Source organism: Chenopodium album, chromosome 23, assembly GCF_948465745.1.
Source record: "Chenopodium album chromosome 23, dcCheAlbu1.1, whole genome shotgun sequence".
Taxonomy (NCBI): domain Eukaryota; kingdom Viridiplantae; phylum Streptophyta; class Magnoliopsida; order Caryophyllales; family Amaranthaceae; genus Chenopodium; species Chenopodium album.
The window spans coordinates 37,560,101-37,580,399 of record NC_137856.1 but is presented as its reverse complement, the minus strand read 5'-3'; the positions used below and the strand labels follow the sequence as shown (position 1 = coordinate 37,580,399).

The following is a 20,299-nucleotide window of genomic DNA, read 5'->3' as shown; positions in this document are numbered from 1 at the left end:
TTTTTTTTTTTGCCAACTTATTCCGTTTTTTCATATGATGATTGTTCTCTTAAAAAGCAATAGTATCTGTATTAACTAGAATTATAATTAGTCCTTTATCACACACAATACAAGTTAATTGACACGAATACAAATCCAATCTTACATGATTACGGGACCATATAAATTATAATTAGCGTTCACTTTAATCAAATCACCGATTATGAGACCATAAGCTAGTACTAAGTGATTGATTAGCAGCCTACGTTGTTTCATCACGTCAAATCCCAACTTTTTAACAGGACAAACATTCTCAATGTAGACTGCATCTATCACTGCAAGATCACGGACTACCTGAAAAATCTTTAATTTATTTTTATTTATATCATTATTTTTGTAGAGTAAATTCTGTAAAATATTTCTTGGCATTTGGTGAGCAAAATTGGTCCTTCAAATAAACGTCTCCACAATTTGTCCTAATTTGGGCATACCACACATGATAAAGATTTGCACCGTCTTTAATGGCAAAGAAAAACGCAGCAAATAAACAAAAAATCTAGACGTTGGATACCCACAAAAATCCATTTTATTATTTTGGTTCCCTTTGAAAATTAAATAACTAGCTTCTAAAAAATGGTACAAAAAGGAATTTCACTAATTTACATTTGGACTAATATTATTTTGTCACGGATTTATGAAATTGTGAATATTAAGGATTTTTCTTTATTCTTTTGTGCGTGTCCACCCCTTTTTGTCTATCAAAGTTTTGGCGTTACACAAGGTATGTACTATAGTTTCATGTAGGGAAGCTATTAATGCATAGTTTTGGCATGTGAATTTCTCTCAACGTGTATGTATTAATAAGTTTTTGATGCCATGTAGGGGTGATGAAAGAGACTAGGGTACGCGACGCGAGTGGGGTTTAATGGCACTTTCATCGTCGAGCTGAGGAATGTTTGGCAATTTCCGGGACCGGGAGGTGCGAAAAAATCCAAGTACCAAATCTACGACGAAAAAGGTGTATATGTAGCTATGTCGGTACTCTATTTAATTATGGTCATATAATGTTTATGGTGGTATTTTGGATGCTTCTTGAATTGTCGTGTTGTAAGATTATTCACCTCATTATATATTACACTAAAGAAGTAAAAATGGTAATAACATAAATGTCCGATTAAATAGTAATACTATATATTTTACTTATGTAGATAGAATGAGTGCCATCAAGTACCTACCAAGGAAGGATGTTCAAAAAATTATTAGCCTCCTTTAGAGATTGTGGCTTGAGTAAAGTCACAAAGATACAAAAATCGTTAAATATATTATGAAAGAGCCGTACATTTTATTTTCTTAACGGTGTTGTTGTAGAATAATGGTCATATAGCACTACAACAATAACCTATATCGGAAAATCCAACCACATCAATAACCTGCTATCGTGTAACGTAATCGTCTTAGTCTCCTAGTCAAAGTAATTAATTGTCAGTATTTATTTTACTCCATACTCCTAACCTAACTTAACTAGCTAGGCAATTAAATTGTACTAGTAGCAAATTAATAGTCGTAATTTGTAATTAAGGGTTAAAGTAAAGGTTAAAGATGTGAGGCACACCACAAAGAAACAAAAGATGTCGTTGGTTGGTAGTCCACTAGTTCCCGTACAAATTGCTGGTACAAATAAAAGAGTCACACGGCTACAACTCGAAACCTGAACCCAATTATACCCTCACACTCATTCAGCCCACCACTTGAAATACCTTGCAGCTTTTTAAATTTTGGGCCCACTTTTTTTTTTACTTTCTTTCCAACCCAACAATTACACATCTTTTACTCTTTGCTCTTTAAATGGTTAAAAAAATAAATAATAGTAGTAATAAACATAAATTGTTTTTACAATAACACATTTTTTACTCCAATGTTAGGTTATCTTTTTGTGTCGACTATGGAGTATTTCAGTATTTGTAACGTATTTTGAATGAGGAGAGATTTTGTGACCGTCTAGAAGTAACTTATTAGTCGTGTACTCGTGTATACATATCATCTTTTCAGATATTTTAATTAGAGATTGTTGTTACTTAACTGCTATTATTTGTTTGAAATATATATATGTAAAACTCTTCTATTATTAATTTTAATAATATAAAGCAAAAAAATGATAAACGAGGATAAGTTTGTATGTGGGTTCGTGTAGTTTCCTTATCCGTATGCACATATATACTCTTTAAAACTAGCTTTATTTTCAAACATAAAGGAAATAGTGAAATTACTGAAATACTATCTTGAATAGGGTAAGTGAGATGAAGATTGTACACGTGAATAGTAGGCTTTATAAAGCACTTTATTTGGCACCGAGGCCACAGCCAAGTCTTCACATCTTGAGTCACAATATGCTGCATAGCATGGAAAATAACAGTCTTTAGTTACATGATCACATATGCGCTATATTTCATCTACTAGTATAAACTTTTCAAGTAGCAGGATGTGTTAAAAAAAAAAAGATCAAATCATGTTACATGACTATCAATAAAATATTACCATAGACAATATTTTTTCCGTTTTAAAATGTGAGGTATTTATCCTGAACTAGTCAAATTAAGAGATCAAACTAAATTAGAGACACACACCCACCCCCACCCCCCCACCCCCCCCCCCCCCCCCCCAAAAAAAAAAAAAAAAAAAAAAAAAAAAAAAAAGTACATTGAACAAAATTTTAGTTATTCTAAATTACATAAAAGTCAACTTTATAAAGGAGTGACTTTTATGTGATTTAAGTAATTTAGTATTTTATTGTATAGAAGCACGATGAACTCATTGTATGCGAGAGCTACTGTTTATACACATATATAATACGGAGTATGTAGTAACTTATGCCTACGAATCTTGATTTCTATGATTATGATTATATACAATTTTGGACATGAATAATTACATTTTGAGAGAAAGAACATACCTAGTGCAATCAATGGTGGGCTCAATGACGAAGCCCAAAGAAACTCCACAAAAGCCCGGCAAAGTAGCAATGGAAGTAGCATCTGGACTATAAGCTGCAATTAGCCCCATCATACACTTACATAAGGACCTCCTATTTTCAGGTGAGTCACCCAAATTACTCAGGTCCACAACCGCATCACAACACGATGACCCGGGCAGTGGGTCCGGCGACCCGTAGCTAATGAATACCGAACACGTGTTCAAGAGCTGAGTCACCGTTGTACAGTCAACATCGGCCCCCACCTTATGCCAAATGGCATTTGATGATATTATTACTAACCATAATCCTAACATGGTTGTTAACCTTAAGCTTGGATAATCCACCATTTTTTTTTTTTTTTTTGTAGTGAATATTGAGCAATAGTTATTTTAATGGTGGTGCATTTGTTTTACTTCTAAAATAGTTGATGAACTAGCTTGGTTAACTTTTAGTAGGGTTTTTAAGTTTGGTGAACAATGAGAATATTGTGTTGTTTCATGAAAGTTGAGTGAGTCTATTATTTTTTAGCGTTTATCTAAATATACTTATTGTGATCGACTTGTAATGATTAAATATTTAAATCAAATAATCGAACTGTTGATTTTAAGCACTATATCAATATGATGTTTTTTGTTGAATAGTTTAACATACTTGGGTTAACCATAATCCATCCGGAATTTTCAATGGGCTACCCGGGTCTAACCCGTTCACAACCCGGCTTCCAAGGTGGAAAACCCGAGGATCACACCCGTCATGAAGACATGAACCCAGCCCAATCCCTACCCCAAGTCAAATTATCCCTAGCTAGCCAACTCATTCCCAATCAAACCTAACCCAACCCAACCCAACCTAACCCAACCTAGCCATACATCTAGGCCAGCCCAGATTCAGATTGGACCGGCCCATTGGACATCTAAACAAGCAAAGGGTGCACATAGGCCCAATACTAAATTAAGCACCAAAATCCAAACAAAATACCCTCTCTTTGTTTAGCACTATAAAGGGCCCAATATGAAATTGAGACAAATTACACAACTTCACTTAAAGTGTATAAACAAGCAATCATCATCTTACACAAATCACAAATAGATTAACAAAAACATTTTAACATTGTATGTAATTAAATTAACAACATCTAACACACATAAATACTCGTTAAGCATTCTCCTTGGTGATACATGCCAGCTTCAACACCACCACAAAGTAGGGCCTTAGTTATGGAATAGCATTACCAATCCAATTATGTACCTTCAAATCATCATTAGCCGTAATTAGTACCATATTGAAGAGCTAATTTGCTTTAAAAGTAGAAATTAGGGAAGTATTTGTTTAAGCATGCTTACCCTATGACGAGCAAAACAAGAGATGTGATCCCTAACACGTACTGGTACGGCTTAAACTTATTCTTGGAACTAAGATCAGAAGGAAACCGCCTAGTGAACCACCCAATATGAGGGCGAGGCAGCAACATAAAGCCAAGGAGGAACCCTACCGCGAACCCACCAAGAGGACCACCGTTATGTGGATGAGGAACTACCGTTAGTAGTAAGTTGATCACAAACATTAACGATATAGTACACACTGCCATAGCCTAGGATAACATGCATACCAAGAATAACATAAGGTCACAAAAATAAACCAAAATTGCAAATTTAGATTAAATTATATCATTAGTATAAAAAATAATACTTACCTTATTGGTGTAAAGGGTCCAATTTGTAATAAGTTCAGAATACATAGCTCCAATAAGCCCAAGTAAAGCACTAGTTGGACCAACAGAAATATGGGTTGGGTAAAATAGACATGAAGTTATGTTTCCTCCAATTCCTGCTACTAGGTAGATTATCCCAATCCTTACTGTAAAAAATTTACAAATCCAACCAACAAATAATAGATATAAGTAAGACCTACAATAACAACCATTATACTCATTTAAATACGAAGGGAATAATATTAATGAAACGAGTACTTACAGAATCCAAATTGTTGTTCGAGGCGAATGCCAATGAAAAGGAGGGTCAACATGTTAAAAACAATGTGAATAAGGCCGCTATGTAGCCATATAGATGTGATGAGCCTCCATCGTTGATGATGTTCCACAATCACCGACCAATTTATAGCTCCCATTTTCATTAATCTTCAAAATACATAAAAATGAATATCAATAAGATTTATGTAACCACCAAAAATAAAATCATACAATAACAACCACCTTACTACATACATACCAACAAATGACAAAATCGCGACAAATATATGTACACTACCTTACTAACACTAACTAGATCACGTGTACAAAACCTTATTAACACTAACTAGATCACGTGTATAAAACCTTATTAACAATAACTAGATTGCGTGTACAAAACCTTAACGCTAACCAAAATTAGCAATAATTAATGAAAAATTATAAAAGAAATATTTGGTTAATTAAGTTACGTACGCATGAGGGCCAGGACCAAGGAGAGGGTTGTAATGAAGTGGTTCAAATGAAAACCTTCCAAGGAACCTCGCTACGCAACCACGACCGGCACCACCATGAGAAGGACAATTATTAATGAACAAAGTAACTAGGAAAATGATAACATTAATCCCTACAAAAATAGGGATTAACCAAGTTTTCCATTCAACATCAGAATCATCCCACATATGAGATATCTTTACTATCCCATTTTCCATTACTCCTCTTTTCTCAACATCTTCCTCACTTTCCATTTCTTTTTCTCTCTAAAATTAGAAAACTGTAAGTTTGATTTTAAGTGTGAGTTTTTTTGTGTTGGTGATGAAGTGGGAGGGAGTTTAAAAGGGAGTAGTGTGTATTAGTCGGTTTTATTAACTGCTTAATTAGTTGTGTCACTAATAAACGTGTTTTAGTGCAACTTTTAAAATAGATAACTGCTTGATTTCTGTGGATTTTTTGGCCCATTATATAAATGGGCTCTTTTCTACCTTTTTTTACGAGATTTGTGGATGGACATTTGAACCAATTTGGGACGATCCAATATAATAAGGTTTTGATTAAGCAACTAGGGCCCTATTCTTTTCACCTTAAAAAAATCATATTAAGTAAAAATAATTTCAGTTCAGTAAAAATAAGTTCAGTTCAGTAAAAAAAATTTCAGTTCAGTAAAAATAAGTTCGGTTCAGTAAAATTTAGTTTTCTTAAAGAAGAATTATAATAGAAAATCAGTAAAAATAATTTCAGTTCAGTAAAAATAATTTAATTTCAGTGAAAATAATTTCAGTTCAGTAAAATTAAGTTCTGTTCAGTAAAAATAATTTCAGTTCAGCAAAATTAAGGTGAATCAAACAGGGCCTAACATCTATCATAGTAAAAAAGTTGTGATAATCCAAAGAAAGATTATTGACAGTTTAATGGAACCCGAGATCTTTAGATGTTGTTTATTGGATATACAACCATCTATTACAACACTTGACTACAGTTCCAACATACCATTAAACTAAACTCTTGAGACTTTTGTGACCTAATGACAAATTTGTTATGATTCAAAATCAATTTTTTATGATCGTGCAAGACATTTAGACACCCCTCTCATCCACTTTACCTTTGGAAAAAAAGAAAAATTAAAAAGATTCAAAATCATGACACCATTTAATTTTGGATAATTTTCAATTTTTCTGATATCATAAAGTTTAAGTGGATGGTTAAGGTCATAAAATATGTTCTATACTATATCACGCCCCTTCCCTTATACCTAGCATGAAATATCCACTTGAAAAAGGGTGGAGAAGATTCGAACCCGTGACCGTTGTGTCACATTGGCTTTTAATATCATGTTAAAGAACCAACTCAACAAAAAATTTAAGTTGATAGTTGAAGTTCAAGTTCGGTTTATATAGTAGATCATATGAATCCCATGAAACCTAGATAGTCCAATTGGTTGGTTGGAATTTTCGGAAACATATATTATGTCTCGTAATGATTTGTTATGACCCTACCATGCATCCCTCACCGTCACTCTAATTTTGACACTAGATTCTGATAAATGATTCATTTTCATGCATTATAACCTTCAACAAAAGCATAATAAGGCCTTGTTCTCTTCACCTTAATTTTGCTGAACTAAAATTATTTTTACCGAACTTAAATTATTTTTTCTGAACTTAAATTATTTTTACTGAACTTAAATTAATTTTACTGAAGTGAAATTATTTTTGCTAAACTGAAATTATTTTTACTGATTTTCTATTATAATTCTTCTTTAAGAAAACTGAAATTTACAAAAGAACCAAACTTCAAGCACAACTGTGAAGCAAACTCCAGCTCAAACTGAAACTAAATTGCTACTCAGCCACACTAAGACTTCGGGTCATCATGTACTGACACAATACAGAACTTATTTTTACCGAACTAAAATTATTTTTACTGAACTGAAATTAATTTTCCTGAGCTGAACTTATTTTTACTGAATTGAAATTATTTTTACTTAATATAATTTTTTTAAGGTGAAAAGAACAGGGCCTAACAAGTGTTCAAATAACAAACAAAAGTAAATTAAAATGACAAATAAGTAGGGAAAAGTACTCACATATTAGCATATAATAAATGAAATATACAACATATATATTGAATTAATTCAATTAATGTACATACAAACAATGGTAATTAAAATTTAATCTCATGACGTTCTTTAAAGGAAATAATTTACCCATATATGCCTATAATCCACAATTTTTGAGAAAATTTTGAGGTTTCGGGATCCGGTGGCAAAAAAAGGGTTGAGACCCTAGGAGATATATCTCGGCCTCTCGGGGTCATATAATGCCGTTTGAAACCATATATGATCATTATATGTTGTCTTAAACGTACGTGGTACGCTTGAGTTTACGAAATCGACGCAAGTTGTGAACGGGTAAAATGACCGTTTAAAGGCATATTGGATAGTTCCAACGACCCAATTGGAAGCCCATAGGGTATTAGGGACCATGGTAAACATTTCGACAATTTTTATTTTCGGGAAAAAAAAGGTCAAAAAAATTACAAAATTGAAGGCTATAATCCAAGCTTTTTTATGACATTTTGAGGTTTACGGAACCGGTAGCGAAAAGCCTTGAGACCCTAAGGGATACATCTCGGGGTCATATAATGCAGTTTGAAACCATATATGATCATTAATTATATGTTGTCATAAACTTCCGTGGTAGGCTTGAGTTTACGAAATCACTACAAGATGTGAACTGGTAAAATGACCGTTTCAGGACATATTGGATGGTTCCACCGACCCAATTGGACTCCCGGAAGGTATTAGGGCCCATGGTAAACATCTCGTCAATTTTTATTTCTGTGCGAAAAATGGTAAAAAAAATTACAAAATTGAAGGCTATAATCCACGCTTTTAGAGAAAATTTTGAGGTTTCAGGGCCCGGTGGCGAAAAGTGTTGAGACCCTAGGGTATACATCTTGGTGTCATATAATGCCGTTGGAAACCATATATGATCATTATATGTTGTCATAAACGTCCGTGGTAGGCTAGAGTTTACAAAATCACTACAAGTTGTGAACGGGTAAAATGACCGTGTAAGGGCATATTGGATGGTTACACCGATCCAATTGGACCCCCGGAGGATATTAGGGACCATAATAAACATTTCGGCAATTTTTATTTCCGGGCGAAAAAAGGTCAAAAAGGTACAAAATTGAAGGCTATAATCCACGCTTTTTTAGGAAATTTTGAGGTTTCGGAGCCCGGTGGCGAAAAGCCTTGAAACCATAAGGGATACATCTCGGGGTTATATAATGCCGTTTGAAACCATATATGATTATTATATGTTGCCATAAACGTTCGTGGTAGGCTTGAGTTTACGAAATCACTTCAAGTTGTGAAAGGGTAAAACGATTGTTTAAGGGCATATTGGATGGTTCCACCGACCCAATTTGACTCCCAGAGGATATTAGGGACCATGGTAAACATCTCGGCAATTCTTATTTCCGGTCGAAAAAAGTTCAAAAAATTACAAAATTGAAGGTTATAATCCACGCTTTTTGAGGAATTTTGAGGTTTCAAGGCCGGGTGGCAAAAAGCCTTGAAACCTCTTAGGGATACATCTCGGGGTTACAAAATGCCGTTTGAAACCATATATGATCATTATATGTTGTCATAAACGTCCGTAGTAGGCTTGAGTTTACGAAATCATTGCAAATTGTGAACGGGTAAAATGACCGTTTAAGGGCATGTTGGATGGTTCCACCGACCCAATTTGACTCCCGAAGGATATCAGGAACCATGGTAAATATCTCAGTAATTTTTATTTCCGGAAGAAAAAAGGTCAAAAAATTACAAAATTGAAGTGCTTAATCCACGCTTTTTGAGGAATTTTGAGGTTTCAAGGCCGGGTGGCAAAAAGCCTTGAGACCCTAAGGGATACTTCTCCGGGTCATATAATTCCGTTTGAAACCACATATGATCATTATATGTTGTAATTAACATCCGTGGTAGGCTTGAGTTTACGAAATCTTTTCAAGTTATGAACGGGTAAAATGACCGTTTAATGGCATATTGGATGGTTCCACCGACCCAATTGTATTCTCGGAGAGTATTATGGACCATGATAAACATCTTGGCAATTTTTAGTTCCGGGCGAAAGAAGGTCAAAAAATTCCAAAATTGAAGGGTATAATCCAAGCTTTTTGAGGAAATTTTGAGGTTTTGGGGCCCGGTGACGAAAAGCCTTGAGACTCTAAGGGATACATTTCGGGGTCATATAATTCGTTTTGAAACCAGATATGATCATTATATGTTGTCATAAACGTTCGTGGTAGGCTTGATTTTACGAAATCACTTCAAGTTGTTAACCGGTAAAATGATAGTTTAAGGGCATAGTGGATGGTTCCACCAACCCATTTGGACTCTTGGAGGGTATTAGGGACCATGGTAAACATTTCGGCAATTTTTATTTTCGGTCGAAAAAAAAGTGAAAAAAAAATTACAAAATTAAAGGGTATAATCCACAATTTTAAGGAAATTTGGAGGTTTTGGGGCCTAGTGGAAAAAAGTGGCAAAATTGAAGCTATAATCCACCTCATTGTTAGAGTACAGGCTGGGTTCATATCATTGTCGGTTAAGGTCAGGTTCTCGGGTCGGGTCAGGTTTTGACAGCTTTAGGGTCTCAATACTTTTCGCCACCGGGCCTTGAAACCTCAAAAATTCCTTAAAAACTGTGGATTACATAGCCTTCAATTAATTTTTTTTTACTTTTTTTCGCCCGAAAATAAAAATTGCCGAGATGTTTACCATGGTCCCTAATACCCTTCGAGAGTTTAATTGGGTGGGTGGAACCATCCAATTTGCCTTTAAAAGGTCATTTTACTCGTTTTCATACATGCCTTTTGTATTGGCTATAAGCTCACACGAGGCCTTTACGTTGCCGGATAATGGTCATATATGGGTCAACACAATATTATATGATCCTGGGATTCATCCTGTAGTGTTCTGTGAAATTCCAACACCAGCTCCCGACACCTTAAATCACTCCAATTTTGTGTATTATACGGTATATGTGGTGCTAATTCATATGTTGATTGAAACAAAAGAGTAAGGTTTACTGCACGTAAGCACCAATAATGTACAGTACTTTTAAAACAAAAATGTAGGGTTTGTGCCGAAGAAAATTGAGATGGAAAAGGCAACTTCAGAAATTTAGGTCACTTGAATCTTAACATTTTATTGATGGTCAATTTAGGTCATTGACCGACCTAAAACGGTATTAAATAGAAACTTTATACTTCGTCTGTTGAAATTAAACCATGTCAATTGACTATGTGTCATGTACTAATTCCGTACATAACAGGGAACACCTATAATTTCGGGATTTGTTCATTTATTATTAAAGACCTAAAGTTTAAATTATTCGTTAAAACCTTATTAAAATCATTCAAATTTTCAAAAAAGGATACAAACGGAATTATAAAAGTAGTTATGAAAATAAATATTACAGCTACATTTTAGGAATTTGTTAAAAAAAAAAGAGTAATCAAACCAATACATTTATCGCAAATTTGCGACCATGTTCCTTACACGAACACGTAAGTTTTTCTTTTTTTTCAATTGTGATCAAATGACTCACGTATGTAATCTCACATTTATAACAATTACATAATAAATTTATTACTATATTATATACTTATATTCCATTAAATTTACTCAACTGCTATTTGTCGCTCCCATTTTACCAGGTAACGCTCCCTTTTTTTCTTGAAATTACCACTATGCCCTTTATGCAATATGGGTTATAAAAATGAACTTGTTCCCCATTTGGACACCATACATGAAACGGTACCCTTACTTCACGACATTGTTGTCCTGAGCTTCCCAAAATCGGTCCCCACGACCTTGCAACCAAATCGGTCCCCACGACCACCTAAAATTTCTATTTTCAAAAATCGTTAAATTTTCCGACGGGTCTTGGGTCATGGACGGCGAGTGGAACATACGTACGCCGGAGAATGCGTCGGATCATTCTGTAAGTATTTTTTTTTTTTTTTTCGGTAAGTAGGACATCCGCCTAAAATTTCCGGATGTCCAAGGTACATCCGCCTAAAATTTCCGGATGTACCATGGAACATCCGGAAATTCCAAGCGGAAGTTGGGATCCGCCTAAAAAATCCGGATGTTCCATGGTACATCCGGAAATTTCAGGCGGATGTACCTAGGCACATCCGGAAATTTTAGGCGGATGTACCTAGGGACATCCGGAAATTTTAGGCGGATGTCCCAAAATTTATTTATTTATTTTTTTTTTTTTTTTTTTTTTTTTTTTAAATTGTTAAAGTACGTTTATCAACATATGTCTTGTGATTATTGTTGTGATTTAGTATTTGATAATTAATGTAATTTTGTTGTATTAATATGATTATTAGTAATATGTTTAATTATTATTATTATTAATATTATTATTATTATTATTATTATTATTAATATGTTGATATTATTGTTGTTGTTGTTGTTGATATTATTATTGTTGTTGTTGCTGTTATTTTTATTGTTGTTGTTGTTGTTGATTTTGTTATTATTGATTTAGTATTTGATAATTAATGTAATTTTGTTGTATTAATATTATTATTATTATTATTATTATTATTGTTGTTATTGTTATTATTATTATTATTTATTTATTTTTATTATTATTATTATTATTGTTTTTATTATTATTATTTTGACATAAAGCATGTTTTGTTTTAATTTGTATAGGATATGGAATCTGAGGAAGGCGGTGACGGTGTGAATTATAGTGGGAATTTTGTCACCGATACGTTTTTTCCTACATTTGACGATGCTGTTACATGGGCTGATGGTGTTTCCATAAAATTGGGATTTATATTGGTGAAATCGTCTTATAACAAAACCATTTATGGTCGGCCGTATCGGTATTTGCGATGTGATCGGTCACGAAGGAGCAAGCCGAGAGATTTGGAGAACGCGATACGGAAGGACACCAAAACCAAAGCTAATGGTTGTCCATTCTACATCAAGATATATTATGATGTCAGCACCGAAAGTTGGAAGATCATTGCGAAAAATGATCACACCGGGACACATAACCACCCAATGATTGTGTACCCAGAGGGACACCGTAAAGTGAGCGGATTGAGTCCGGGTGCAAAACAGGTTGTGCGGGACATGACAAAGTCCAAGGTTGCTCCCCGTAACATCATGTCCACTATTGCCGAGCAATTTCCTGATGATCATCCAAACATCCGACACATTTACAATTGCCGAAATGACTTCAGGATGGAGATGTCCGAAGGAAGAGGAGTTGTTCAGCAATTTCTTCATCTGGCGAGAGAGAGTAAATACATTTACTGGGTCACGAACGATGATCACAACGTTTTGCAACATGCATTTATGGTGCACCCGATCATGGTCAACATACTCCGCACATACCCACATGTCATAGGTATGGATTCTACTTACAAGACCAATCGATATAACATGCCTTTCTTTGAGGTAGTAGGCGTGACACCGACAAACCAGAATTTTCTAGTTGGATATGTTTTCATGCGCGACGAGTGCACGGCTAGCTATCGGTGGGTGTTGCAGAGATTAAGGGAGTTGATTGGGTTTGATATAGAGCCATCTGTATTTATTTCAGACCGTGATCTTGGGCTTTGTGCGGCTTTGAGAGAAGTCTTTCCAGGGACGTCACATTTACTCTGTCTATGGCACATCAACAGAGATGTGGAGGCTAAGGTGACGAAGATGTTTGGAAACAAGACGGTTGGTGTCAGTTTTAGAGCTGGGAGATGGTTCAAAATCGTGAATGCAACAACACAGGCGGAGTATGATCGTGCTCTAACTGCCATGCAAGTGAGGTGGGGAAAATATCCGGAAGTGATTCAGTATGTTCAGAGAACATGGCTTTGTCATAAGGAGAAATTTGTGAAATTTTGGACGAACCAGATTCTTCATTTTGGTAACACCACCAATTGCAGAGTTGAGAGCCAACATTCAGCAGTGAAAACTTGGTTTGAATCATCCACAGGTTAGTTGTATGATTTTATTAGTTGTTCTGGTTGTTACGTAATTGTAATTGCATTTCAATTTACTAATTGGAATCATTGGCAGGTGCTTTGGATACCGTATGGGCCCGAGTCCATTGTCATATCGGTAATCGCATCATAGAAATTCGTAATGAGTTGGAGGCATCAAGGTCTAAAATTGGTCAGATGTACAGACAGTTGCCCCTGTCACGTATAAATGGCAAAGTGTCTCAACATTGCTTGAAAGTTCTGGATAAGGAGATGAAAAGGATGCGGGATTTGAGTTACCAGGTCCATGAACGGTGCGGATGTGCTATGCGTGTGACCCATGGTCTTCCATGTGCTTGCCAGATACATGATTCGATAGTTGCACAGACGGGATTGTATAGCAGCCAAATTCATTATTTCTGGAAGACACTGGTTATTGGTGATGGTGGTAACATTCCTGAAGTGGTAAATGATTCGACCGAGGAGGCTGCACATTTTCGGTCCCTAATCGACGAAGTCATGGAAAGTGACCCGGCCGTACGTCGAAATGTAACGCGAATCATTGAAGAGGAGCTACATCCAGATCATTCACACCTTGAAGAACCACATATCAACCTTAACCCTCGTGGTCGGCCGAAAAAAAATAACACCAGGCGTGATCGTAGCTATTTCGAGCATGTGAACCGTCAACACACTCAACGTGGTGGTGACCCAGAACCAGGTAATACTAAAATTCTATATTTAATATAAAAATATGTAAACTTAATACGTGTAGCTTTACTAATAATTTATCTTTTAATTTTGTGTTGTAGATCCAAGTGACATTAGTCAATGCAGGTATTTGAACTTGCTTCCAGCCCCAATGTTGCCGTACATTTCATCTTGGAAGGATGTCATTGGTGATGGGAACTGTGGCTTTCGTTGTGTCGCCGACTTCTTTTTTGGCGATCAAAATAAGTGGTTTGACGCTCGGGAAACAATAGCAAACGAGGTCGCTGGTCATCCTGATTTGTACGAACGGATTTACGGGCTTGGGCGACTTTGGATGAACGTGGAGCGTATTCGATGGGATGGTGGGGCTGTCGGGGAGCGGCATTGGATGGTTACAATTCAAGATTTATTTCCTATTGCTACGTGGTTCAACGCAAGGGTGATTTGTCTCGGAGTAGGCCTAGTACCAACTTGCTACTACCCATGCATCACAGTCTTACCGCTTAGGGCACGCAACGGGGTTCGGTCACCGACTCGAGAGTTTGTGATTGCTACAGTTGGTGGATCACATTTTATCCGTCTTGACCTTGTACCTGATTCACCACTCCCGCCGATCGCCGGTTGGTGGACGGAACACCACGAGGATAGTGTCAACGGATGGGATCAAGCATATCAATTGAGAAGGGACATGTGGGATGCATTAGTTAGGTAGTTTGTAATGTACATTCACTAACTTTGAACATTTGTACGAAAATTAGATTTATGAAATTAATTTTATATGTATTTGCTTTTAATCTAACATGATATTTGTACAAAACATCAAATATAAAATAAAATAAGTGTCCAGTTTATACATTACATTTTTAAAAATAAAATACAAATAAGTTCATAACATAATTAAAACCATCACTAACAGAACATCTAATCAAAATAATCTAAAGTCCCATTTTTGACTTCCAATCAAATACAAGTTGCTCAGTCATTGTTCGAGTCTCACTCGACATTTCAGGATACTCAGCTAGTGCTCTTTGGTGAATCTCCATGGACCGACCCATCCACTGCAAATAAAACAATAACATATTATAACACAAAAATTAATAGAAGTCATTGTTAATATAATATTAAGCATTAATACGTACGTAATCAGTGTTAGTCCGCTCAGGCAGGTTGCTTGTAACTCCTGGACCTGGAGATACCCGCGGGTGAGAAAACCTGTACAGCCACTGCATGTAACCGGGCGCAACCGAAGGAGCTGCAGCACTAAGCCTGGGTAGGGCACCTAAAACAACACTCTGAGATACCCCAGGGACAAACCTATTCCACAACACAGCTGTCATCTCAGTCGGGAAGTCTACCCGATACATCTTCAAGTTAGTCGGCCTCTTGGCCTTCTCTGGCCTGATGATCTCGCGGGGAATGCCTTGCACGAAACCAAGCTGGCGGACCACTCTATCCGGCATGTACGGCTCAATGATGTTACGGTACTGGATGCAGCCAATGAATAAAGTGGGGGGCACTCGTAATGCAGGATCAGCTCCGTACGGTAGCCAGTTCACCTCACGGTCGGTAAGCGCATCAATCCTAGTACGAAAAGCTAACAGGCGCTCCAGGTTCTTGCTAGGACATCCCGCTCCTACATCCCAAGCAGACGCACGAGGCATTTGAAGGTCCCGGGTCAAGGTACCCTGCTGTGGCCGAAAGCACGGAAAGTACTCGTAAATCCACGCTTGCAGAAGCGTGAGACAACCAGCAATCGAATCAGCACCTTTCCGTGATGCCGTGCCCAGTTGTCGATACAAGTAGGCCAGTGCAGCTGTTCCCCAAGCATACTCGTTAATAGGGACATCCGTGTGACATAGCTCGTGGAGGAAGGAAGGATGCGTACGGTTACCACTCTTGTCTACAAACAGTGTACCTCCAAGCACTAACCACAAGTATGCATCAAGCTGCTCACTAAAATCCCGGTCGACCGCCAACGTCGACTCAAAAATCTTATCAGTCAACACCCCACTACCCTGCCAAATGGTCTTTGTGCCGCAAACCTCAGACAGATCATCTGGAGTCATATCCATGGTGACCGAGCACTCGTCCCGTAACACGTCCGTGCTAGGAGTAGTGGACACCATATTGCCTGCAACCCGTAACCCAAGTATGTTGTACACGTCGTGCAGCAAGATCGTAATCTCCCCAAATGGCATGTGAAAGGTGTTCGTATCTGGCTGCCACCTCTCAACAAAAGCAGAAATCAACGGCCAATCAAGTCTCTTAAACATCAGGCCGGGCAAGTGAGACAACCAACTAGCATCAATCTCCGCAATGGCCTCCACAGATTGACGGCCTCGCCAAGTACACAAGTCAGAACATAACTTTGTCCTACTCAAACAGCGCAAAACACTACGCTCCTGCTCCATCCAGATATATCGTGCCACGTGACCGCCAAAACTAGGGATAACTGACCCATCCTCAGGCCCACCCGGCATCGGTTCCTGCACTAACCATGCCTCTGCAGAGCTGGAAGTAGGCTGACTCGACCCACTACCAACAAATCTCCCAAACTGACCCCTATATACCATATGGTAATCCTGAGGGTCCTGTTCTTCATCCCGGTCACCAGCATGACTACCCGAACATTCGTCTTCCTCGTCAGATATGGGTGCTCCACTTGCAGAGTACAAGGGCCGACTACTACCAGACTGTTGGTCTCTCGACCAACCACTAGTAGACCCGTATTGCTGCTGCTCGGGCTGAGCCAGTGAAGATCGAGATGTCTGTCTCCTAACAGACGCATTCAGACGTCGTGATATTGCATGTCGAGCACCAGAACCCTCGATCTACATAAAATTAAAAATTAATCCGATTTTAGTAATAACAATAACAATAATAACCATAATAACAATAACAACAACAACAATAATAATAACAATAATAATAACAATAATAATAATAATAGTAATAATAATATCAACAATAATAATAATAATAATAATAATAATAATAATACTAACCATAACACTTCAAAATAACAACAACAACAATAATAACAACAATAATAACAATAATAATATCAACAATAATAATAATAATAATAATAATAATAATAATACTAACCATAACACTTCAAAATAACAACAACAACAATAATAACAACAATAATAACAATAATAATAACAATAATAATAATAATAATAATAATAATACTAACCATAACAACAATAATAATAACACTTCATAATAAAAAAAAAAACAAAACAAAATCCGAAAAAAAAAATAAAATTAACAACTTTTTTAAACGGCCAAAAAAAAAAAAAAAAAACAAAAAAAAAAAAAAAAAAAAAAAATTGGAACTTCCGCCCTAAATTTCCGGAAGTTCCATGGAGGATCCGCCTGGAATTTCCGGATCCTCCATGGAACATCCGGAAATTCTGGGCGGATGTCACACTTCCGCCCAGAATTTCCGGATGTTCCATGGAGGATCCGGAAATTCCAGGCGGATCCTCCATGGAACTTCCGGATATTCTGGGCGGAAGTTCCAGGATCCGAAATTAAAAAAAAAAAAAAAATTTTACCTCGTCTCCACCGCCGCCGCCGCCGCCTCCGCCGCTGCCACCAGCTCCGCCAGAAGTCCTCCCTCCGAATCTTAGCCTAATCCGCCTCGAATCACCCATGTAAAACAATTTTTGAATTTTTTTTTTTTTACAAAAAAATTGTTTGAGAGTTAGAGAGTAAGAGAGTTTGAGAGTAAGAGAGTTAGAGAGAGAAGTAAAGAAGTGAGAAATGTGGGTCGGGAATGAAAAAACCGTATTTATATATCAAGGGTAAGATTGGAATTTCAAGAAAAAAAGGGAGCGTTACCCGGTAAAATGGGAGCGACAAATAACAACACCCTAAATTTAGCATATTACTCGTACAATGTTATTTTTTATGGTGTTTTTTTTATGGTGTTTTAAGTTTTATTTTTCCGAAAAATTTTGGTTGAGACATATTCATCGTGAGTCCGCCTCCATAAACTACACTATACTCACAATACCATTCTCATTCACACTCCCAACCTTCTTCTTTGCGTGCTTCAATTTTCCCCCTTCTCTTCTTCGCCGACGTTGTTTTCGCCGTCAAATTCAAATCACCACATCAATGCGGTGGCCGGAATAAGGGATAGCAAAGAAAATTATGCCATAATTGGATTTGAATCCTATTCAAAATTTGTGGGAGAAGAATTGAAGATGATTGTCGAATTCTAGGGTTTTTGATTGGGGGTTGATTGATGATAGAACTGTTGTGAGGAATCCCCATAGTTTGTGATTGGGAGGAATTGTGGATTCTCGACCTCTATTGTTGCAGAAATTAAAAGGTTGAATTGAATGAAATTATGGAGAGAAGTAATTAAAAGAGAGATGAAAAAGAGCTATGAAAATGAATAAGCCCCAAAAATGCTAATGTCAGGTACGAAGTATTAGATTATTATTGTCAGGTATTAGATTATTATTGTCATACATATTGGACTCACGAAGAGTACGGTATCACACAAAACCTTTTTATTTTTGGACCAGATCTGCCAAGATTATATTGCTATTAAGTGAAAGACTAATGCAAACGTTTTACGCAAGAAAAACTTTTTTTATTCAATTGTGAAAGAAAAACCTTTATTGTTTCGCATGATCAAAATTAAATATGAATCACATTACATACACGCTTCTTATTTTCCTTTTGAGCCAAGTAAATAAGTCTCTATAAACTTGTCACATATTTACTCCCTGAAACATGGTCAAATATTTTTTAAATCCTACTTTTCCAACAAAAATTTTCGAAAGCCACTGAATAGGGGTTTATCACACGAGACTTGGCACACTCACAATTGACATAGGATCATTTTCAAACACGAAATACATTTAGATGATGCAAAAATTAATTCTCTACTTTATTTTTTTTTTTTTTTAGGTTGAAGCCAAAATAAGTTGCAAAAAGTGATTAAATTTTGGTAACAAGCAACAGAAACAATAAGAAAAGCATGATTTTCTACTTCATAACGTTAGTGGTGTAACAACTTTGGTAACTTATTACACTAACATTAACCCATTATTTCTTCTTTTTTCTTAATCTAGATTATAATTTATTCCAAATTTGTTTATACATTTCCTAAAATCACTTAATTACTCTAATTATTCTTCTCATCCATCCCCAATTATTCACTCATATCTTTATACATGCATATAATTTGTCGCCGTCCACTCCCATTAATTTGTAATGTATGTCGCTCAGCTAAGATAATGATAATAACAATTAATAAGCGATGACATAAAACAAAAAAATAGTAAAAAGTACGACGTAATCCATAATAAGTATTAAGACTATATATGCGAATCATTCATTATACCATTACGAGCTATGTACAACCTTGATTATTATGATTAGTACACGTACTTAAGACCTGTTCTTTTTAGCTTATTTTCAGTTCAGTTCTTAATTTTCTTCTCTCATAAAATATTCAGTTCAGCTCAGTTTAATTCAGCTCAATTTAGTCAATCAGAACAGTTCCTTATATTCCGTTATATCACTACAGTGATTTATTACCGTCTAATAAACGGGGAGAGTGAAACACAAACGCTTGCAAATAAGCATGAGGAGGGGGAGGGGGGGTAAGATGAGAAGCATGAATTCAGGGGCCGGGAGAAGGGGGAGTGGGACCCAATAAATTTCATTTGTCAAAGATGAAACGGCCTAGTTTTCTCTCTCTTCCGCTGACTTTCTTACTGTCCAAAATTTTCATTTTTTGTTTTGGTTATAAAAACAAAGCAAAGAGAGATAGAGAGAGAGACAGAAGAAGCAGAGCAATGCAAAGAAGCCTTAGATAATAGTGTAGAAAACAGAGCACTGATCCCATAAAAGATTAAAAAAAAAAATTGAGAGAAAAAAAAATCAAAAAGTTTGATCATTTTTCTAATATTGATTTCTTTGACCAAAGGAATCATCACCATTGAAATTTGTAAGTGAGTCAGCTACTATTATGCTAAGCAAACTCTTTTTTTTATTCATTCATTTCCATTCCCCTGCTTCTTCTATTACTCGAACTCGGGTACTTGTTTTAAAAAATGTTTTAAATATCAAGGATTTGACACCGAGTATTTAAAGTGAAATGAAGAGTCCGAGTATTTGAT

The 20,299-nt window shown here is 36.2% G+C and overlaps 2 protein-coding genes across 2 annotated transcripts; both read right to left on the bottom strand.

The window, feature by feature from the left end:
- Positions 1-2,359: 2,359 nt before the first annotated feature.
- Positions 2,360-5,665, bottom strand: LOC145607569 (RHOMBOID-like protein 2). The gene is made up of 6 exons (XM_081663181.1): positions 5,394-5,665; positions 4,920-5,087; positions 4,644-4,803; positions 4,294-4,541; positions 2,930-3,148; positions 2,360-2,369 (listed from the first exon to the last, which is right to left on the bottom strand). Exons 1-6 carry the CDS (start codon positions 5,663-5,665, stop codon positions 2,360-2,362), a joined length of 1,077 nt encoding a protein of 358 aa, XP_081519307.1.
- Positions 5,666-14,922: 9,257 nt separating this feature from the next.
- LOC145607567 (uncharacterized) lies at positions 14,923-18,009 on the bottom strand. Its single transcript, XM_081663180.1, has 4 exons — positions 17,714-18,009; positions 16,718-16,978; positions 15,287-16,138; positions 14,923-15,205 (listed from the first exon to the last, which is right to left on the bottom strand). Exons 1-4 carry the CDS (start codon positions 17,810-17,812, stop codon positions 15,083-15,085), a joined length of 1,335 nt encoding a protein of 444 aa, XP_081519306.1. The 5' UTR covers positions 17,813-18,009; the 3' UTR covers positions 14,923-15,082.
- Between the last annotated feature and the right edge of the window lie 2,290 nt (positions 18,010-20,299).

What these genes read in the sequence shown, in the direction of transcription:
- LOC145607569 (XM_081663181.1), bottom strand. Translation starts at nt 5,665, where the DNA reads ATGGAAAGTGAGGAAGATGTTGAGAAAAGAGGAGTAATGGAAAATGGG. An exon ending in CTTGGTCCTGGCCCTCATGC is followed by an intron (nt 5,088 to 5,393) that starts GTACGTAACTTA and finishes TGTATTTTGAAG; the next exon opens with ATTAATGAAAATGGGAGCTA. An exon ending in CAACAATTTGGATTCTGTAA is followed by an intron (nt 4,804 to 4,919) that starts GTACTCGTTTCA and finishes TTTTACAGTAAG; the next exon opens with GATTGGGATAATCTACCTAG.
- LOC145607567 (XM_081663180.1), bottom strand. Translation starts at nt 17,812, where the DNA reads ATGGGTGATTCGAGGCGGATTAGGCTAAGATTCGGAGGGAGGACTTCT. An exon ending in GCGGCGGCGGTGGAGACGAG is followed by an intron (nt 16,979 to 17,713) that starts GTAAAATTTTTT and finishes AATTTTATGTAG; the next exon opens with ATCGAGGGTTCTGGTGCTCG. An exon ending in AGCGGACTAACACTGATTAC is followed by an intron (nt 15,206 to 15,286) that starts GTACGTATTAAT and finishes TTTTATTTGCAG; the next exon opens with TGGATGGGTCGGTCCATGGA.